Below are 19,757 nucleotides of genomic sequence, written 5' to 3' on the forward strand. Positions count from 1 at the left end.
GCTAATTGTTGATTTTGATCAGTTTTAAAGTAAAGATCATAACATCACAGAAATAATTAAATATAGACAAAAGTTAATTTTAGAATATTAAGTAAAGGACAGGGCAGGAAAAGATATTACTGTTCTTTACTGAGAGTGGTATGATTTCACTGGAAAGACCAGTAAAGTTGATTATACACTATTAATATTTAAAGGTAATATCAAAGAAAAAAACTGTGAAGTTGTGTGATTTGTCTAGTAGAAATACAAATAAGCTAACTGGAAATTATACAGAATACTGAAAAGAAATAAGCATTAATAAATAAAGGAAAAATACATTTCTGTTAATAACACAAAGCAAAAGATGTGAGAGAGGATTGTACTGCTGACACTGATATAGGTATAGCTTTGCTTAGTGAGCCAACAGCCTTGCCAAAGTGGTAACACTGGTTCCCATCCGATCTCCAAAGTTAAGCACATTGGGCATCGCTAGCACTTGGGTGGCTCACTGTACGGGTCTGCCAAACGCTGTTGGCAAGTGTGGTGCACTCAGTCCTCATGAGGCCAATTAAGGAGCTACTTGTCTGAGAAGTAGTGGTACTGGTCACTAAAACTGACAATGGCCAGGAGAGCAGTGTGCTAACCACATGCCCCTCTGTATTCGCATCTGGTGATGCCTAAGGGCTGACGATGACATGGTGGTCGGACAGAACCATCGTGCCTTTATTGTCTGTTTGGAAGTCTTTTTTTTTTTTTTTTTTTTTTTTTATGAACAGAAGCTTAAAATAAAAGAAAATAGTGGATCACTTTTAATTTTCAGCAACTGGATAAAGGTAAAAAAATCCTGATATCTTTAATGTTTATTAAGAACTGTTTAAGAGCGAATTTTGTGGCTTAATGTTTTAGATTCCCTTGTGTTTATGTGTAGTTTTATCTGAATAAGAAATTGATATTTGTACTCAATAATATTCACAGATTGTTTATTACATAGCTAGATGCAATTACTTATTTTTCATCTGTAGTACTGTAGTACAGAACATTAAGCACACAAGAAATGTTTGTAAATTGACAGTTCTGTTAACATCATACTGCTTGGTCAGGAGTAGTGATAAACATAAACAGATACTAAGCAATTGTTGTTTGGAATACAGAGATGATTGAATCAGAATGGTCACGGGTGTACAGTAGATTATGTTATTTTCTGGCTAACTACCATTACCGTGAAATTGATTATAACTACTGGAGTTTGTATATAAGCAGCAACATTGTTATTGGTACTTATAGTAAGCAATATGAAGAGGCATTATTGGTAGATTCCTGAATCTGAACTATTTTTAAGTGATGAAATTATGATTACATTAATCTTAGTATGAGTTATAAAAGCTTTACACAGAACTGTTGGTATACTATTTTATCATTAATCTAGCATACATGACTATCTTGATGAGCCAGTCTTCACATGTATCAGTAATCTTGAAATAAAACCAAAAGAATCTGGAATATTTGTTGTAAAATGTATGTAACCCAGATATATTTTCACATGAGTTTACTGAATGAGCGATGAAGCTGAACAAAAAAGTAATTTTTGTGGTGGTAGGAAGTCAAATTATTTTAGGAGTAAAGACTGGAACCTTCACATGCTATCACAGTATCTACAAAACTTGTAACTGGATTGACAGTTATTGGGTAAGGAGGCTGCAGCATCTTATTTTGGATGCAGAGTCATCATCAGATATAGAAGTTACATCAAGTATTCCATATAATGTACTGAGACTCTTAGTGTTCATGTTGTACAAGGAATAGTAGGATAAAAACAAGACACATGGAAAAAAGTAAGTAAATTGTTTTCAGGTTTTGTATATATGTCTACTGCAGGGATGTGAGCAATGAGGCAAGAGTTTGGGAGCAGAGATGGGGTGGGGATGGACAAGGATATTTAGCAGGTGCTGTTTGTGGTGGAATACTACTGTGGGATGGGTGTAGATGATAGTGGGTAGGATATTCTTCTTCAGGCCATGATGAGAGGTAGTTGAAACTCTGGTAGAGACTGTGTTTCAGTTGCTCCAGTCCTGGGTGGTGCTGCTTCACAAGACAAATGCTCCTCTGTGGCCTGTTAGTTGGCATGTGGGAGGTAGTACGTGACTGGAGAGACAAGGCATGGTAGATTTGTTTCTGGTCAAGGTTGGGAGGGTAATTTCGGTCTGTGAAGGTCACAGTGAGACCTGTGGCATATCTGAAGAGGACTGATTGTCACCACAGATGTGATGACCATGGGTGGTTAGGTTGTGTCGAAGGGACTTCTTGCAATGGAGTGGGTGCCAGCTGTCAAAGAGAAGATATTGTTGATGGTTGGTAGGTTTGATGCAGTTGGAGGTACTGATGTATTGATGTGGTCAACATCAAGGAAGGTGGCTTGTTGGGTCGAGGAGGATCAGGCAAAGAGAATGACGAAGAAGATGTTGAGTTTCTCGGGAAGTGCAGATAAGGTGCCCTCACCCTCAGTCCAGATCACAAAGATGTCATCAATGAATATGAACCAGCGTGATTATGAATAATTATTCTAGATGGCCTATGAAAAGGCTTGCATAGGGTGCTGCCATGTTGGTCCCCTTTGCTGTACCATGGATTTGTTCGTAGGTGATGCCTTCATAGACAAAGTGATTTTAGGTGAGGATAGTTGGCCATGATGACCAGGAAGGAGATAGTAGGAGTCAGTCAGGCTTTGGGGAACGTATTGTTCAATAGTGACAAGGCCATGGGCAAGCACTCCCTCTCCAAATGCACTAAAGGTCTCACTGATGCAATTGCAGATTGAAATTACCCTCCTAATTGTGCTGAGAAACAAATCTCCAGAGTTTACAATAACCATTAAGAGAACTGACTTAAATCACACTTAAATCGTTATTTATTGGTAACCAGTTTTGGACTACTTGTCTATTATCAACTCAGCCATAAAAGTATGTCTTGTGTTACACCAATCATGGCTAATTTTCCACATGCATAACGCAAGACATACATTTAAGACAGGTTTCATAATGGTTATCATAATCACAAAAAAAGTTGTGTAGATATGGAAGATCTCCTGTGCCTTGTCTCTTCAGTCACCTCCCACCTCCCACCCCCATTCTGTCCACAAGGAGGACTCTCATTATTCTCCATATACTTCCCACAGTGTTATTCTGCTACCCAACAAATCTGCACAACATCGTGCATCCCTACTCCCCCCCTTCACCCAAGTGTTTGCCTTGTGGCTCATATGCCTGCAATAGACCTAGGTGCAAGACAAGATCTGTCTCACACAACCTCCCACTACCACCTAGTCCAGCTCCGTTAAGGCATCCCCATACCCTTTAGAGGCAGGTGTATCTGTGAAAGCAGCCATGTGATCTACAAACTAAGCTGTAACCCCTGAGTTACTTTCTACATGGGCATGAGAACCAACAAGCTGCCTGTACATATATACACTACTGGCCATTAAAACTGCTACACTAAGAAGAAATGCAGATGATAAACGGGGTTCCAATGGACAAATATATTGTACTAGAACTGACATGTGATTAAATTTTCACGCAAATTGGGTCCATGGATCCTGAGAAATCAGTACCCAGAACAAACACCTCTCGCCGTAATAACAGCCTTGATGTGCCCGGGCATTGAGTCAACAGAGCTTAGATGGTGTGTACAGGTACAGCTGCCCATGCAGATTCAACATAATACCACAGTTCATCAAGAGTAGCGACTGGCGTATTGTGATGTTCATCCACCATTGACCAGATGTTTTCAGTGTGCTGTCCAGGGCAGCAGTCAATCATTTTCTGTATCCAGAAAGGCCCGTACATGACCTGCAACATGTGGTTGTGCATTATCCTGCTGAAATGAAGGGTTTTGCGGGGATTGAATGAAGGGTAGAGCCACAGGTCATAACAGAACCGAAATGTAATGTCCACTGTTCAAAGTGCCGTCAATCCGAACAAAAGGTGACCGAGACACGTAACCAATGGCACCCCATACCATCACGCCGGGTGGTATGCCAGTATGGCGATGATGAATACACGCTTCCAATGTGTGTTCATCGCGATGCCGCCAAACACGGATGCACCCATCATGATGCAGTAAACCGAACCTGCATTCGTCCGAAAAAATGAGGTTTTGCCGATCGTGCACCCAGCTTTGTCGTTGAGTACACCTCCGCAGGCGCTCCTGTCTGTGATGCAGCATCAAGGGTAACCGCAGCCATGGTCTCCGAGCTGATAGTCCATGCTGCTCCAAATGTCATCGAACTGTTCGTGCAGATGGTTGTTGTCTTGCAAATGTCCCCATCTGTTGACTGAGGGATCAAGACGTGGCTGCACGATCCGTTACAGCCATGTGGATAAGATGCCTGTAATCTCGACTGCTAGTGATACGAGGCGATTGGGATCCAGCACGACATTCCGTATTACCCTCTTGAACTCAACAATTCCATATTCTACTAACAGTCTTTGGATCTCGACAAACACAAGCAGCAATGTCGCAATACGATAAACCGCAATCGTGATAGGCTACACTCCGACCTTTATCAAAGTCGGAAATGTGACGGTACGCATTTCTCCTCCTTACACGAGGCATCACAACAACGTTTCATGAGGCGACACCGGTCAACTGCTGTTTGTGTATGAGAAATCGGTTGGAAACTTTCCTCATGTCAGCACATTGTAGATGTCGCCACTGGCACCAACCCTGTGTGAATGCTCTGAAAAGCTAATCATTTGCATATCACAGCATCTTCTTCCTGTCGGTTAAATTTCACGTCTGTAGCACGTCATCTTTGTGGTGTAGCAATTTTAATGGCCAGTAGTTTACAACCACTTCTAAACCATTGCCAGGAGACAGGTGGACCACCCAACTGCTGAACATACTGGCCAATATGATATGTTCCACTTCAATGACTACTCCACAGTCTGTGCCACCTGAGTCATTCCTATCAACATAAATGTTTCTGAACTGCACAGTCGGGAACTCTCCCTACAAGTTATCCTTCTTTCTCATAACCCCCTGGCCTCAATCGTCACTAATCCCTATCTCCATCTCTGTCCCTGCTCCCACTCCAGCACTATGTGTGCCTTATATTCTACCAACACCCCTACTTGCCTTTTCCTTTCTCTATATCTCTCCTCTCCTCTTTCTCTCCCCCATCTCAGCCTCCTGACACTGCACCTAGCAGCCTTATCCTGTCCCCAAGGAGCACACTTGTGTGTGTGTGTTTTCTGCACATTTGTGTGTGTGTTTTCTGCTTCTGGAGGAGGACTGTTTTGTCTGAAAGCTAAAAATTTAGCAGTATTTGTATTGTGTCTGTCTGTGACTTAATGCCTCCTCATGCAGTGAGTCACAATTTATCCTTTACATATTGTAGTTATTCCAGCCTGGATTTTCTATTGTTTGATTAAGTAAACTGTTATTTTTATTTATTTCAAGAGTAATACCATAAAATTTAGTACACTTACTCCACCATGAGACAAGATGGTCAATTTCTTCACAGAAACATGTTTGCAGTTGACTATGGAACTGTGATTGTACACAGATGTGAACCTCTTCATCCAAAGCAAATTGACAGCCATGAATGCTTTTCCTTAGGTACTCCAAAAGTATTAAAATTGCATTGGGAGAGGTTTGGACTGCATGAAGGATGTGCTTCACTGTAAAACTTCTGCAGCTTACTTAAAACTAGCTTGGCAATGTGTGGACAGGCCTACCTGTTTCAGATACACTGCAGAACTTTTGCTGGGAAGCCTTTGCACATCCTGGATACAGTCCTCATATCTCCCCATATGATTTCTACATTTTGGAGCCCTAAAGAGATCCACATATGGGTACAATGATGGTTCTGTAGGCAAATGCAAACATTTTTCCGTCTCACAATGGGAGAAATGTATTAACAGTTATGAGAATAACTTTTGAAATAATAAACAGTTTATTTACTTTTTTTCCATGTGTATCGTATTCATTTGAGTGCTGCTTATATATTAATGTACTGAGAATCAGTATTAATAATAATCTCAGATTTTTTGCAGAAATAGTTATTTCTAATCAAATATTGTCTGGGAAAAGCTGCATGGATCTTCAGTCAGATCTTAATAAGATTTCATAGTGGTACAAAGACTGGAAACTTACTTTAGATGTTCAGGAATGAAAAACTGTGTACAGTATCATTGAATTACAATAGTAATCTATCAACTCATACAAATACATGGTGTAACTATTTATTAGGATATGATATATAATGATCACATAGGCTCAGAAGAAATAAGTGGATGGCAGACTTTGCTTCATTGATGGGATACTGAGAAAATGTAATCAGTCTGCAATGAAGACTGCATACAAAATATTTGTGCAACTCATCTGAGAAGTGTGGGGGAATCATACAAATGGTACGAACAGGTTATATTGAAGATATAAAATGAAGGACAGCACACATGGGCACAGGTTTGTTTGACCGATGGGATAGTGTTTTGGAGACACTGAAAAACCTGAACTGCCAGATACCTGAAGACAGACACCTCCTACCCTGTGGAAGCTTACTCAAAAGGTTTCAAGAATGAGGAATGTAGGGATATACTATAATATCCTATATTTTGCCAGCACATTACTGTGCGCACAGGGGCTTTTGAGGAGTAATTTTTACCAAGCAGTCAAATGGAACAGTAATAAACCTTAATAGATTGTAGAGTGGGTAGTACTCTCTTCCAATCATTTCTCAGTGGTTTGCAGAATATAGATGTAGCTGTAGATGAGAAGAAATGTAAATCTTCCAATGGAAGAACATGGGTGTATATTGCTGAAGACATGGAAAGGCCTGGATGAGACCTTTATCCAGTAAGGGATCTCAGTCCCTGTTTCATCCTTGAAGAAGATGATGAATTGAGCGAAATTTTGTAGACAACCATAAGTTGGAAACGAACCATCGGATACCTGTGGTCATAAATTGGCAGCCATCCAGAGAAGATAGTATGGTAATTTGTCTGGTACATACGCATGTTTGGGTGTGTTCAGCAGTGTGGTTTTGACTAACTAAACTGCTGCTGCGCTTGTTAGAATAAAAGTTTAGTCATGCTCTTTGTACAGGGAAAGTGCATGCTAGTTCTAAAACAAAATTGCAGTTAGTTATTTCCAGCATTATAAAACAAAATTTGATCTTGGTAAATTTATGTGTTAAGTTAAGTGAGTTTAATTATTTTAAAAATAGGGTCTCTAAAATCTACTGCAAACCATATGTGTAAGATGTGCTGAAGGAGAAGCTAAATTACTATTCCACACAACATATACAAATGCTCTAACTTTTTTATGCCAGTAAAAATTGTAACAAAATTGAAAAATTAGAAGCAGGCTAACAGTTTAAGGAACAAAAAGAAGGCAGTGCAGAATCATTATTATAGAGACATGTTACTCATAATTAATAACTAGCATCTGAACAAATGCAGGCAAACTTCTCTCACTGACTATTAGAACCTCACCTGAATTGATCTCCTGTGCATAGTGAGCTAGAGTCTTTGTGGAGGAACCTGATGGGCTGTGGCTCAGCAGCACAGGTAGCATGGTCTAAAACAGAAAAAAGTATGCTTTGAATTTGAATGTGAAAAAGACTAGAGGAAGAAATCAAAGGCAGCACATAGCATGGAAATCAAAGGTAGCATATACTACTCTATACAAATGCTGAAAGAGATATTCGTATGAATTATGTATTGTATGATTTTCACATAGATGCATGATCACGTGAAATAAAAATGTGAATGCAGTGAAAAGTTTGGTGTTGAGTGACCATTAGCTTGTTCACTGATTATGTATTATTCCTATTTCAATTTACACTGCCTTCATGATGAAATTACAGTCTATACCCTTGAAGTTCTTCTTCTTTTTCTTGTACTTTTGTCCAGCATTTGTACAAGTTTGGCATGATTATCAATGGTTTTCACAAGGTTAATTTAAGGGGTGGCTGCCCTACCCTGCTGCCACACTTTTACCCCCCACCCTCAGGACAGGATGTGTGTATAGCGACTCACGTAAGACTCCACATGGCTCACAGCTGTACGACATCCCACAAAAGCCACAAGATGCTAGCACTGCCAGAGGCCTCCACTTTCAGATGCGTGTGCAGCCTCCCCATAGTGCACCCTAGTGGTTGGCCAGCAGCTTAAAGTGTCAGGCCTGACCACCCTATATATGTTGACATTCTGTGTATGTGTCTTGGGCTAGTAGTGCAACCACTCTGTGGCAACTGTTTTTGTGCACCAGTATTCTTGAAGTAATAAAGTGTTGTGTTTTTTTTTTATTGTATGCTTGTTCATGTAGTGAGAACACATTGACCATGAGTAGGGTCGTTTTCGCATGTTTTGTTGTGTAGTTGTTTTTTGCATTGGTTGTGACATTTTTCTTGTCATGACATGGAGACTGCTTCAAACATTGGTGCAACAACAGAGAGAACTTCTTACAGTCATGCGACAGGCTGTGCAGGCATTTCTCTCTTCTCCTCTGTATCTGGCTATGTTCCTTCCTCCATTCTTGCTGTTTGATGAGGCACCAGAAAATTGGGAAGTGTACAGATTCTGGCTACAGCAACATTTCACTGCCTTTCACTTTACAGAAGTGGAGGTACGTCATGCACTGTTTTTGTCATGTATTCCTCCTGCCGTGTATCAGGTATCAAGTGTATCAGCAGTTGGCCCTGTTACAGGAAACTTCTTGTTTGCTTTTTGACAATTTTTGCTCGTCATTGTCTTCCTATTATCACCATCACCTGCACGTTGTGGCCACCAGAGTTGAATTCTACCAATGCAAGAATTAGCTCCATCAGTTTTATCGTGCTTTGGCTGTGGCTCTTCATAGCCTAAGTTACAAGTGCCAATCTGGCAGCTTCCATGCAGCATGTTAACAACATACCAGCTGCTGCTCCCTGTTGCCGTCATGTGCATCTTGTTTCTCCCAACACGATGGATCAGAATGTCCCCAACATTGGGCCATCTGTCATTAGTGTCAGAAGAATGGCCACACTACAGCAGTCTGCCACTCAATGGCGCAGAATGCCGTATCAGAGAACATGGGTACGGATATCCAGGAAGTGGCATTGTCAAGGCTAATTCCCAGTCAGAAATCCAACAAATTCTTTGTCGAGGTCTTGGTTGTCTCATGACATCTGCACCTGCAGGTGGACAAGGGTGCGGCAGTTTCCCTGCCTAATGCCCAAATATATTCAGATCTTACCTCCCCTGTGCTGTTGCTGGTAATAAGGTACCTATGGGGATCTGGTAAACACCAAATCCCCTTGCTTGGTCAACCCAGAAATGATATTACCTATAGATGAGTAATGCAGCCTAATACTTTTATTGTTGTTCAAGATGTTAGCTCAGTAAACCTTTCTGGGGTTGATGCCTTTCAGGTCTGCAGCTTTTCAGTCACTTCATACAGTTGGTCTCTGCTGGTGTCTGCTATCAGTCTTTCGAATCTCCATGCTCTGAATTCCAGGATATTTTTGTGGAAGGCCGAGGGTGCACCACAGACTTTAAAGTCCACAAAACCTTTAAACGGTCCTAGATTTTTTCTTGCTTGCTAGATCCTGATAGCCCTTCACTCCCAGGCCAAGATGGGGCTGGATTGGTTCGGGTCTCTTAGGGTTGTGGTTTCCATTTCCTGTAAATGAAAGGGCCAAGCCTTTTGTTATGATGATGAAATCATCTGGTAGACTGAGAGTTTGCAATGATTTTCAGGGCACCACGTATTCACAGTCCATGGTTGACACAAACTCATTGCTGTATCTCAAAGAGCTGTTCATACGCTTAACAGGGTGTCAGTTCTTCTCCAAACTTGATCTTCCTCAAGCACTGTTCATATGCTTAACACGGAGTCAGTTCTTCTCCAAACTTGATCTTCCCGAAGCATATAACCAGTTACCCATAGATGAGGAGTCAAAATGTATCATGTTCCTTAACCTTTAGTCCTGTATCAATAGTGATAGTTAATGATTGGTAAGGCAAGTAGCCCTGCAATTTTTCAAAGCTATCTGGAACTGGTCATGTCTATTATTCTGCACTGTTTCAACTAGCTACATGACATTGTCGTTACTGGTACGGGCAACCATCTGCGGACTATCTGGGCCCTTTTTGAAAAACTATGGGTATGCATTGAAATCTACAGAAATCTAAGTTTTTCCAACACTCTCTTGAGTATTTGGGCCACACCATATCATGGCAGGGTGTCAAATCCTTGGCAAGTCTGGTCAAGGGCATTATGGACCTATCCCATCCCTCATCATTGCATGAACTGTAGGCATTTTTCCTGGGGTATTCATCGTTGCACATCCTCTCTACCTTCTTCTCTGCAGTGGTGCTTCCTTTGTCTGGTCTCCCACGTGTGACCAGGCCTTTTCCAAGCTACTTTTGATCCTAACAAACCATTGGTTTTGGCTATGAGTGTCTCGCAGTATGGTGTTAAGATGGCCTTCACCCATCAGAACGCAGATAGCTTGGAGTAGCCACTGTCATTTGTATCCAAAACTCTCAGTCCAGCAAAGGTCCACTACCCTCAGGCCGATAAGGACGCTCTGGCCATTGGGTATATGGTCACCAAATTTGTGTGATGAGTTCTTACATGGCACCAAATTTCAACCCACTATGGACAACATGCCATTAGCTTCATTATTGAGTCCATCTGCTGGGCACACGATAAGGTGGTCCACAGGTTCCGGCAGTAGGCCTTGTTCCTCTTTAGATACTACTATGGCATCCATTTTCGCCCTATTGGGCACTATTTCGATTCAAATGACTTATGCAGGCTGCCCTTGTGTCCAGAACCTGAGTTTGATCGAGAGGAGCTCTTATGTTTTCGTTTGGATGTCGACTCCTGCCAAGTGGTAGACTGCTTTCCAATCACTAGAACCTGGGTTGTCAAGACCACCATGTCTGACTCCATTCTGAAGCAGGCTATCCACCTGGTCCAGCAATGTTGGTCATCTTGTCCTCTGTGCCACACTTCTGACATGCTTTGTACCTACTTTGTCTGGCGCCATTGTCTCTTGATATTAGACAGGGTTCTCCTCCTCTCCTTGGATGATGCAGCTCCCAGGGTGGTCATTCCCAGGAGTCTGTGGTGGGTGTCTTACAGCTGTTGCGTAAGGGTTAGTGGAGTGTTTTCTGAACCACAGCATTGGCTCGCAGACTTGTACTGGCCCAGCATTGACCAAGAACTGGAGCATTTGGTTGCTGTGTCCTCACCCCCCTAATCAACAGGTTGCTCCCAAGGCATAGTTTCCCCAGGGCCTCCAGCAAACCACCCCTAACAACGCATCCATAAGGATTTAGTGGGTGTGTTTCTGAATGTGTTTTGGCTGATCGTCATTGACATGTTTTCACGTTTTCCACATGTGGGCTGATGTTCCTTGGCCACTAATGAAGTTACTATTCAGGCTCTTTCAAAAAGTTTTTCTGTGGAAGGTCTCCCAGATACTCTGGTTTCTGACAATGGACCTCAGTTCCTGTGTCAGGTATTTCATGATTTCTGTGTGTTGTTGGGCATTCGCCATGTTCAGTCCCCTCTCTTTCACGCCCAATCTAACAGAGAGGTCGAGCACATGGTTTGCACCTTTTAAGACCCAAAGGAAAAAGTATCTGCAGGACATTCCCCCTGAGGAGGTATTACTGTTTATTCTGACAGCCTACCAGACAACTGCTGTTGTTTTCCATAGCCCTGTCAAGAATCTCCAAGGGTTCCAGCTGTGGATGCTGCTCCACCTTTTCCATTTGGGTTCTCATTCACCATTGTGTTCCACTGTACAGCACTTTCTGCCATGTATGCCAGTCTGGGTGAGTGGTTTGGTTGGCATCTGTGCTGGTTACTGGCAATGACTGTGTGTCCAAATGGCTGCCATGTCTGCACTCTCTGGCTGAAGACCAGGAGGTCTGGTGCCATCAAAATCAGCTCCAAGTCTGGGTGGGCACCCTCGCACTCATCCTGGCTATACTACCACCTTTGTCGGTGCCCCGGTCACTGGATGCAGCCCAACTGGTAGTGCTACAGCCCCAATTCTCACATGCATCAGTGCCACAGAATAAGGCTACTACGCCACAGCCTGAAGCAGAACCTCGAGTGCCCCTCTAGCCAGTGGATAGGTCCCTCGCTGATTCAGTGTCTCCTATGTGGTCTCAGCCTGTGGTGGATTCGCCTCCGCCTCCCCCACTGCTGCTGGACATCGCCATGGATCCCTGATTGGATTGCCCATTGCTGCTCCTGTCACCTCATGCTCCCATAGGGGGTGTCAGCGTGCTCCTCAAGCTGGCCACTTTAGCCCAAATTCTAATGTCTCTGCTGACTGGGAGCTGCCCTCCTCCCTTGCCTCCAAGGCCTCCTTTGACACAGGGGCAATTTCCACATTGCATTCATCCACTCTTGCCTGGGAACCATGACGCTCCACCCTCAAGGGAGGAGGGGTCTAGTGACCTACATAAGATTCCACATCCACAGTCCAGGCACCTCAGATGCCACAATATGTTAGAATCAGCAGAGCCCTCCACTCTTAGATGCAAGTGCAGCCTCTCTGTAGTCCACTCTACTGGCTGGCCAATGGCTGACAGAGTTGTGCCCAGCCCACCTCACTCTCAGTCATGTGTTGACATTCAGACTAGTAGTGCAGCCGCTCCATTGCAAGTGTTTTCCTGTAACAGTATTTTTGAAGTAATGAAGTTTTGCATTTTTTATTGTAGTCAGAACAATGGGTACCCCAATTCTCTAAGTGCAGTGCTATTCATGTGAATATTTTGAAAGTATTCTAAATATTTGTGAATCATGTAACTGAAGTGGGAGTTGAGAAGCAGCTGAGTGTTCACCTAGTCAGACATGGGAAACCTCCAAAAAAAACCACATCAGGTCTGACAGACACCCCAACCATCATTAATCCACTGGGCACATTGGATCCAGGACCAGTGAACCTCCCTGTCCTGGACTGATGCTTGAAGTGGTGCCACACCCTGCCTATCTAACCCATGTTAATTTAGGCAAGTATTTGACCCATTTTTGAAAAAAAACCTATTTGATGCAGGACCTTAATATTTTTACTGTATGTAACACGATGCTAATAGAGTCAACTGTACTAAAATTTACTATATCAATTTTGTAGTTGTTAAGAAATACTTCTTTTGATTTACTAAGAAAAAATATTAAGTTTTTCTGCAGAAAATATTTGTTGTGAAATTCCTAATGGGGGAATATTAATGAATGTAGTACCAGAGGTGGCTTTTTATGTTATGCAGTGTCTCTGAAAATTTCATTCATTTATCTATGATAGTTTCTAATATAATGGGGCGATATACTGAAAATTTTGGTTTGCGGGAAACTGAATTTAAAGAAAAAACTTTTGATATTTGTTACTTACAGTTAATTAAAACTGTCCTGCTGCATATGATGGCCTTTCTTTGGCCTCTAGCAGGTCTTCCAGCTTCTTTTTCACCTTCCTGGATGTTTGTATTGCTTCCTTGACCATATTAGATGCAGACCTTCATCGGCTATCTTCATTTTCTCGCAATGTTGCAGCCCAGTGATCATATTTTCACCAGGATTGATTTCAAGCTTTTTCAGTACCCAACACTTTCCAATATTACCACAACTGAATGTAATAACAGCATCATGAACTCCTAGTTTCATTGAATGCATGCCTACAAATACAGTTTTAGGAAGGCTGTTCCAAATTATGCTGTTGAAATATTCATTTGGGTTCTGTGTCTGCCCATGCAGACATTTCCTTAGAAGGTCAGGATGAGTCAAGTCTCTGAAAATAGGTTTAATTGTTGTAATAACAGTAGCTGGAAGAGAATGCTGTTGAGAATAAGATTCTCCAGTTGCCTGAGCCCTATTGTATTTGAACCACGAATTTTCTCCTGATGGACATAATCCATGACGTGGCTTATCATCAGTAGAGGACTTATGGAAGAATATGGCCCAAACATCTCTCTTCATTGCCTCTAGACTGTCTTTATTTCTCCTAATTGCCTGCCCATAGTATACCTGCAAGTTTTCTATTACAGTTTATTTAAGTGACCCTGTCCGGTCAACAATTTTCCATCTTCTAATTTTGTTCCTCTCATATCAACATTTAGTTTTCTCAGCCTTGTTCCCAAACGTTTTTGAACATGGCCTACACATTATATTTTGCCAATAATGCCATCTCCATATGGTTTAGAGTTCACCACATGCCTTACTGTCACCATCACCCAAATATTTGGTGTACCATATGCCTCTTGTTTCTATGGAGCGATTAAATATTTGTTGTACTCCAAGAACTTCCATACCACCACTTGTTCCTCTAAAATTAGCTACGCAGTTGTGTTCTTTATGTTCACTGATTTTACAACATTTGCAATATTTAGACGTTATCTCCACACCTAACACATTACCGGTGTCTACACTCGTGGTAGTCACTACTCCATTCAGAGAAGTATGTCCTCTTCTCTGCCAACTTCCATCAAGTGCAACTGCAATATCCAAACATCCATTATTTTCTTCCATTGCTTCCCCAGCAGCCAGTTTCATGCTTTCCTCAATGATCTCACATACAGCTTTCTCTAATATTGCAGTCAGTTTTTCAAATTTATTTGGTGATTGATGTTAGTTCATCACTGAACAAAATGCTCTCCCCATGGCTATGCCATTGCCAATGGATCGTAAGGTATAAACTAATCTAGTATTGATTTCATAAGGGCCACTTGCATCTGGTTTTGAAGAACTCAGAAATGAAATCACAGCTGAGCATTTAGTGTAAATTAAATCCAAAGCAATTGCTAGGCCTTTTCTTCCACTGGTACTCTCACAAACTTTCACACTCTGTGACTCATCACACTGTCTATATTGTACAAATTTAGAAATTACATCTGATAATATTTTCAAATTTATAATAATGTTACTGCACCCTTCGTCACTTACAGTAAATTCGTTGTAACTCTCTTGAAATGGTTAGAGCTTCTTTGATGATGCAGTTGTTGAAGAATGACAATTAGGAACATCGTCACCAGCCGACATAACCTCTTGTACAGAAAGCTTTCTAAACTTGTTTCCTCTACATTGCCGTTTCTTGAAAATACCTTTATGTTTTGTCATCTTCAATAAACACAACAAAACACACGTAAACAAGCACTGCAAACATAAATATAACAACTACTCGCAATCACACTTGAACAAAACTAACCACGTGTTTGAAAGCGTGTTGTTTACAAACAGCAGAAACAAAAGAATACCGACCACTGCATTCCAAGGGTAGCCATCACACTCTGGAGTAAAAAAAAAAATCCCTAACGTGCTATATAGGGGATATAAAGATCTAGAATATATCCAGAAAAGTGGGCGACAGAAAAGTAAGCATGGCACATAAAGACATGTGGTAGGAAAATGCTCTTTTAAATGCTCGAAAAAAATTTTTTTTCGGCAAAATCCTTTTCAGATTACCGAAATAAAACCTTAGTCTATCGAAATACGATGAAAACCGAAAATCGATTTTTTTTCGACTTGAACGACGGTGTGGTCCCCTTAACATACATGACTACCCAGCTGGATATGATCTTGATGTTCTATGGTACAGATATTCGATATATTTGAAATGTTATTTAATTTTTTTTGTGGTGATGACAAATCAGTTATGCACTTTGACAGTAAAGTAAAAAGCTTATATAAGTTCTCATGCTGCGTAAATTGTTGTGGTAGGAATTACAGAAAACAATGTTAAGTGGGGCAGTGCACCATAGGAATGAAACAGCAACTCATAGTTCGACTATAATGCATATTAAATAATTATTTTCAAAAAATAGCTAGTACATGCTAAATTAATAAACCAACAAAATTGAAAAAAATTACAGAAAACTTTTATCTATATTTAGAATAAGGTGAAAATTTGATACTGCCCGCAGAAGAGTGTCGTTTACTGATGGCATTGCATGAGCAGTTAACAGGAAATGAAATTGATTCTACAGAAAACAAATAACAGATAATGAAGTCAAGACAGTGGAATGGTTGATATTTATCACAGTGTTTAGTACCACAATGTTTTTATATTCTCCTGGAATTGCATGAAGTAAGTTGTTTGCAAAATGCACAAAGGTCAGACTGTTCTGTATAACTTACAGTGTCAAACAGAAAAAAAAAGTATGTATGAAACAGTGAGCATACAAGACAGCACATGCATTCAAGCAAGCAAATCAAATAATTATGAGATAAAGATATTATGTAAATGGTACTACAAAATAACAGTGTGATAAATATATGTTATTAACAAATACCAACAGCCACAGGCTATTCTAAGATAAACTTAGTGATTCTAAGTGTCTTACATAAATTTTCTTGCTAAGAATTTTACATTATTATAGAAAGCTGTAAAAAGTGACCAATGACAAATGAGTCTCATGCAACATGGACACTCTAAATGTTTTGCAAGCAATTCAAGTATCAAACTGAGATCTCAATAAGTACTTGGCACTCTTTCCATGTAAATAATGATGCAAAATTTGCGTTGTTTTAGCGTTTGTCATGTGAAGGTACAGTATTTACAGCATGACAAACATTAGGCCATGTTACTGTACTGCTCCTTTGTGTAGCTATCAATTCCTGTTAAGAAAGAACGTTATCCTATGTATGAGACCCATGCTTAGCTTAATATCTCGCTGCTTTAAGAAAGCTACAGTCATTATGCATGTAGCAAAATAATTACCCATTGGTGTATTGACAGATACCAGATTTCAATATCTAGAATCATTTACAAAATGTTAAGGGAGTACACAATTATTGAACACCCAATACAGGTGATTATGAACAGTAGGGAATAACTGTGGAATGGTCCGTATGATGGTAAGTAAAAACGTAAGCTTTACTAAGGATATGTCCATAAATCTATAGTTTCCATACTAGAAGCTACTTTATTCATAGTACACAGCACACTGCAAGTATATTTTGATGAACAATATTTCCATTCCTGAGCCAGAAAATGGTACTATTTCTCATGATGGCAATGGTACTCTCCATTAGGAAGAAGTCAGTTGAGACTTACTATCTAGATCTGAAGCAGACTATCTGATATGTCCTGTGCTGACTGAAGTGCACTGAGAACACAGCCCAGATAAACAATATACAGCAGCTTTATTAATAAATGCATCAACCGTAAAGTCCTCTTTGGAGAAAAGTTAATCACTTACAATAGTTTGTGAAGGTCCACAATCAGTACTGAAATGCAGAAGTCCGAAATTAGACTAAAGGCCTTAATGATGAAATAGAAAGGTCTCATATTCACATGGTTGCAGGACAAGATAGTGTTCAAGGTCCATTTGATGTACGAAGATAAGCTTGATGGCTGATACCCAAATCCTGGTCGTTTGCAATGCAGAGGCCAAGTCCTGGTCATGGTGGTGTGGTGCCTCTCCCAGTCGGTAGTGGCTAGCAAATGGCACGGCGTAGTATGTAGCGAAAATTCCGAATGGGACATTGATTGAAGAACGGCGGGTGCAGTCAGCTTTTGACCCATAGCTCGGCGGAAGACCGGCTTGGAGTATTTTTTTTCTTTATTGTGATTTCATTCCCCTGCTCCGTATGGACAGGAGAAGGCTGGCAGCGGCACAATCCGCCGCTCTTCAGCCAAGTGGGACAGTGAATAAAAAGATGAAGACGAAACATATAGAGCGTAGAATAGAGGGGCAGGCAGACAGTGTCATCAGCATATACGAGGTGAACAAGGAGGGGGGGGGGGAAGTTTGGGCATATCTGCAGTATACAGGAGATAGAGGAGAGGGGAAAGGACAGAGCATTGGGGCACGCCAGCGGTGGGATAAAACGTATGGGAGTTGGTATTGCCTGGATCATAGTAGTGTTGCACTGCCCTAAATACCTAGGCTGCATAGAGGAGCCATTGCAGTCACTTGGCCCCGGGAAGCAAACAGGTCTGTTGGGTCAGTGACTTCTAGTAGCACTCGCACTGCTGCCTGGCGTGCGCCTCATTGAACTTGTGTACTTTGCTCGTGTAAGCCCTTCATCCTTGGGCCGCACCCGCAATGTAGTTGCAGGTCGGCCAGGAGAATACTCGTACACCACTCTGTCCTAGAGAGATGCCGAAGTACTTGGCATGAGAGTATTAAGACGGCTGATGTACAGTGATTCACGTTTAACCTTCAAACAGGAATTCTGTCGAATATTTTCAGTTCACTTGTCTCTCCTTTATAAAATGTTTCCTGTGAAGAGTACCACTGGAGTTGTTGGACATGATAAAATTGTGTTTCTACTCACACATCTACAGTACTGAAAAACTACACAAAAGTTGCTATATTACTATTAGAGTTGGCCAAGCTCTACCAGCTATTACCTAGAAACTGTAAGCCGCCTTTTTTATTGTTTGTTATACGAATCGATGGCTTACATATATGGCATACGCACCTAATGCCACAAGATAGGGGCAGGCGGAAAACGACAGAGGACCTCCGTAATATATGACACGGTATGCACGAACTTACCATGTTGAATTGTTTTTCGTCGAATCCGACCAGAGTGAACATGGCATTTTCACACACATGTTCTTCAATGGTCGTCAGCTCACAGGCGACCTTTGCGAGGAATCGAAGGGCCTTGCTTTGTGGTAGAAACTCGTCATGCCCGAAAAGATGCATAAAGAACTGAAACAATCATACAAAAACGATAAGTATCCAAAGCAACTGTAACGGAGCTGTTTTAAAATTTCATGCATTTGAAAAAGAACCAAAACGATTTTGAGGTTATGGAAAAATACACTGTAAATAACAGCAACAAAGCTTTTCGGTTAGTATTTAAAATCATAATAATACTAGTGATTATTTATTCGAATGTAATCAATAACTCAACTCAGCAAAGAACTTTAACAATTAATACCTGTTGTGTTGGCAATTGTGGAACTTCCCCTCCTCCCTCCATTCCCCCCCCCCCTCCCCCCCCCCCCCACCAGTCCTCCACACCGCTCCTTTCCCAGGACAAATTTCTGCGTACACTCACACCCATCACCAAAAAGGAATGCAGTCAGTTCTTTTTACATAAAGCCACTTATTGAACGTTAAAGAAGGCAATCTGAGAACATGTTTTTAATTCGCAGACCAAGAGAAACAAAACTTATTAAACTGTCTTAATTTGCTGTGGCCCATTCAAAACAAAATAGACTGTAAGGCAGATTATCCAAGCCCTTTTATAAAAATACGACCCTGATGGGCCATAAACTTAGCCAAAAACAGGCACAGCTGGTGCCATATGTGTTTACAGAAAAATTCATTGTTTAAATTTTGTAGGGAGGGTGTAGCTTACACGACTGTAGTGATTTACTTTTTACTGAGTGATTTACTTCTTTGACAGACCAGACCTGTGACTTTTGTCTGTCACCTGTCACTTCTTTCACCTCTGGAAATGTTTTTTAATGTGAAAAATGCGAAGTTACATCGCCGTTCAGAGTCGACGCTGAACTGCGTGTTTCCCGATAGCTCACTAACTAGTCAATTTAAAGGTCGGAGGAAGCCATCGGAAAACCACATTTAATTGGGCGATGCCTAGTAAAGTACTGTTCTGTTCAAAGGATGTGTTTTCAATTGGTGAAGACATATACACTGCGACATCATGCATCTGTGGACCTGAAACATTTTCATCTGTACCCGCTGCTACACATGTACTATGTCAGCCACAGTTCGTTGTGCGGCAGATAGTAAATAGTTGCGTTACCAGATCGTGTTAAGGGAATAAAGGACACGAACTTGCAAAATATTGACATAATGTAGAAT

The 19,757-nt window shown here is 41.1% G+C and overlaps 1 protein-coding gene across 1 annotated transcript in view; it reads right to left on the minus strand.

Moving 5' to 3' along the window:
* LOC124622086 (lipase 3-like) overlaps positions 1–19,757 on the minus strand; it is a 175,099-nt gene that overhangs the window by 38,128 nt on the left and 117,214 nt on the right. Inside the window, exons 5-6 of the mRNA XM_047147662.1 lie at positions 18,477–18,635; positions 7,470–7,554 (exon numbers count right to left, since the gene is read on the minus strand). Coding sequence (XP_047003618.1) covers positions 7,470–7,554; positions 18,477–18,635 — 244 coding nt within the window. The remainder of the gene's footprint in view (positions 1–7,469; positions 7,555–18,476; positions 18,636–19,757) is intronic.

Source organism: Schistocerca americana, chromosome 7, assembly GCF_021461395.2.
Source record: "Schistocerca americana isolate TAMUIC-IGC-003095 chromosome 7, iqSchAmer2.1, whole genome shotgun sequence".
In the NCBI taxonomy this organism is placed as follows: domain Eukaryota; kingdom Metazoa; phylum Arthropoda; class Insecta; order Orthoptera; family Acrididae; genus Schistocerca; species Schistocerca americana.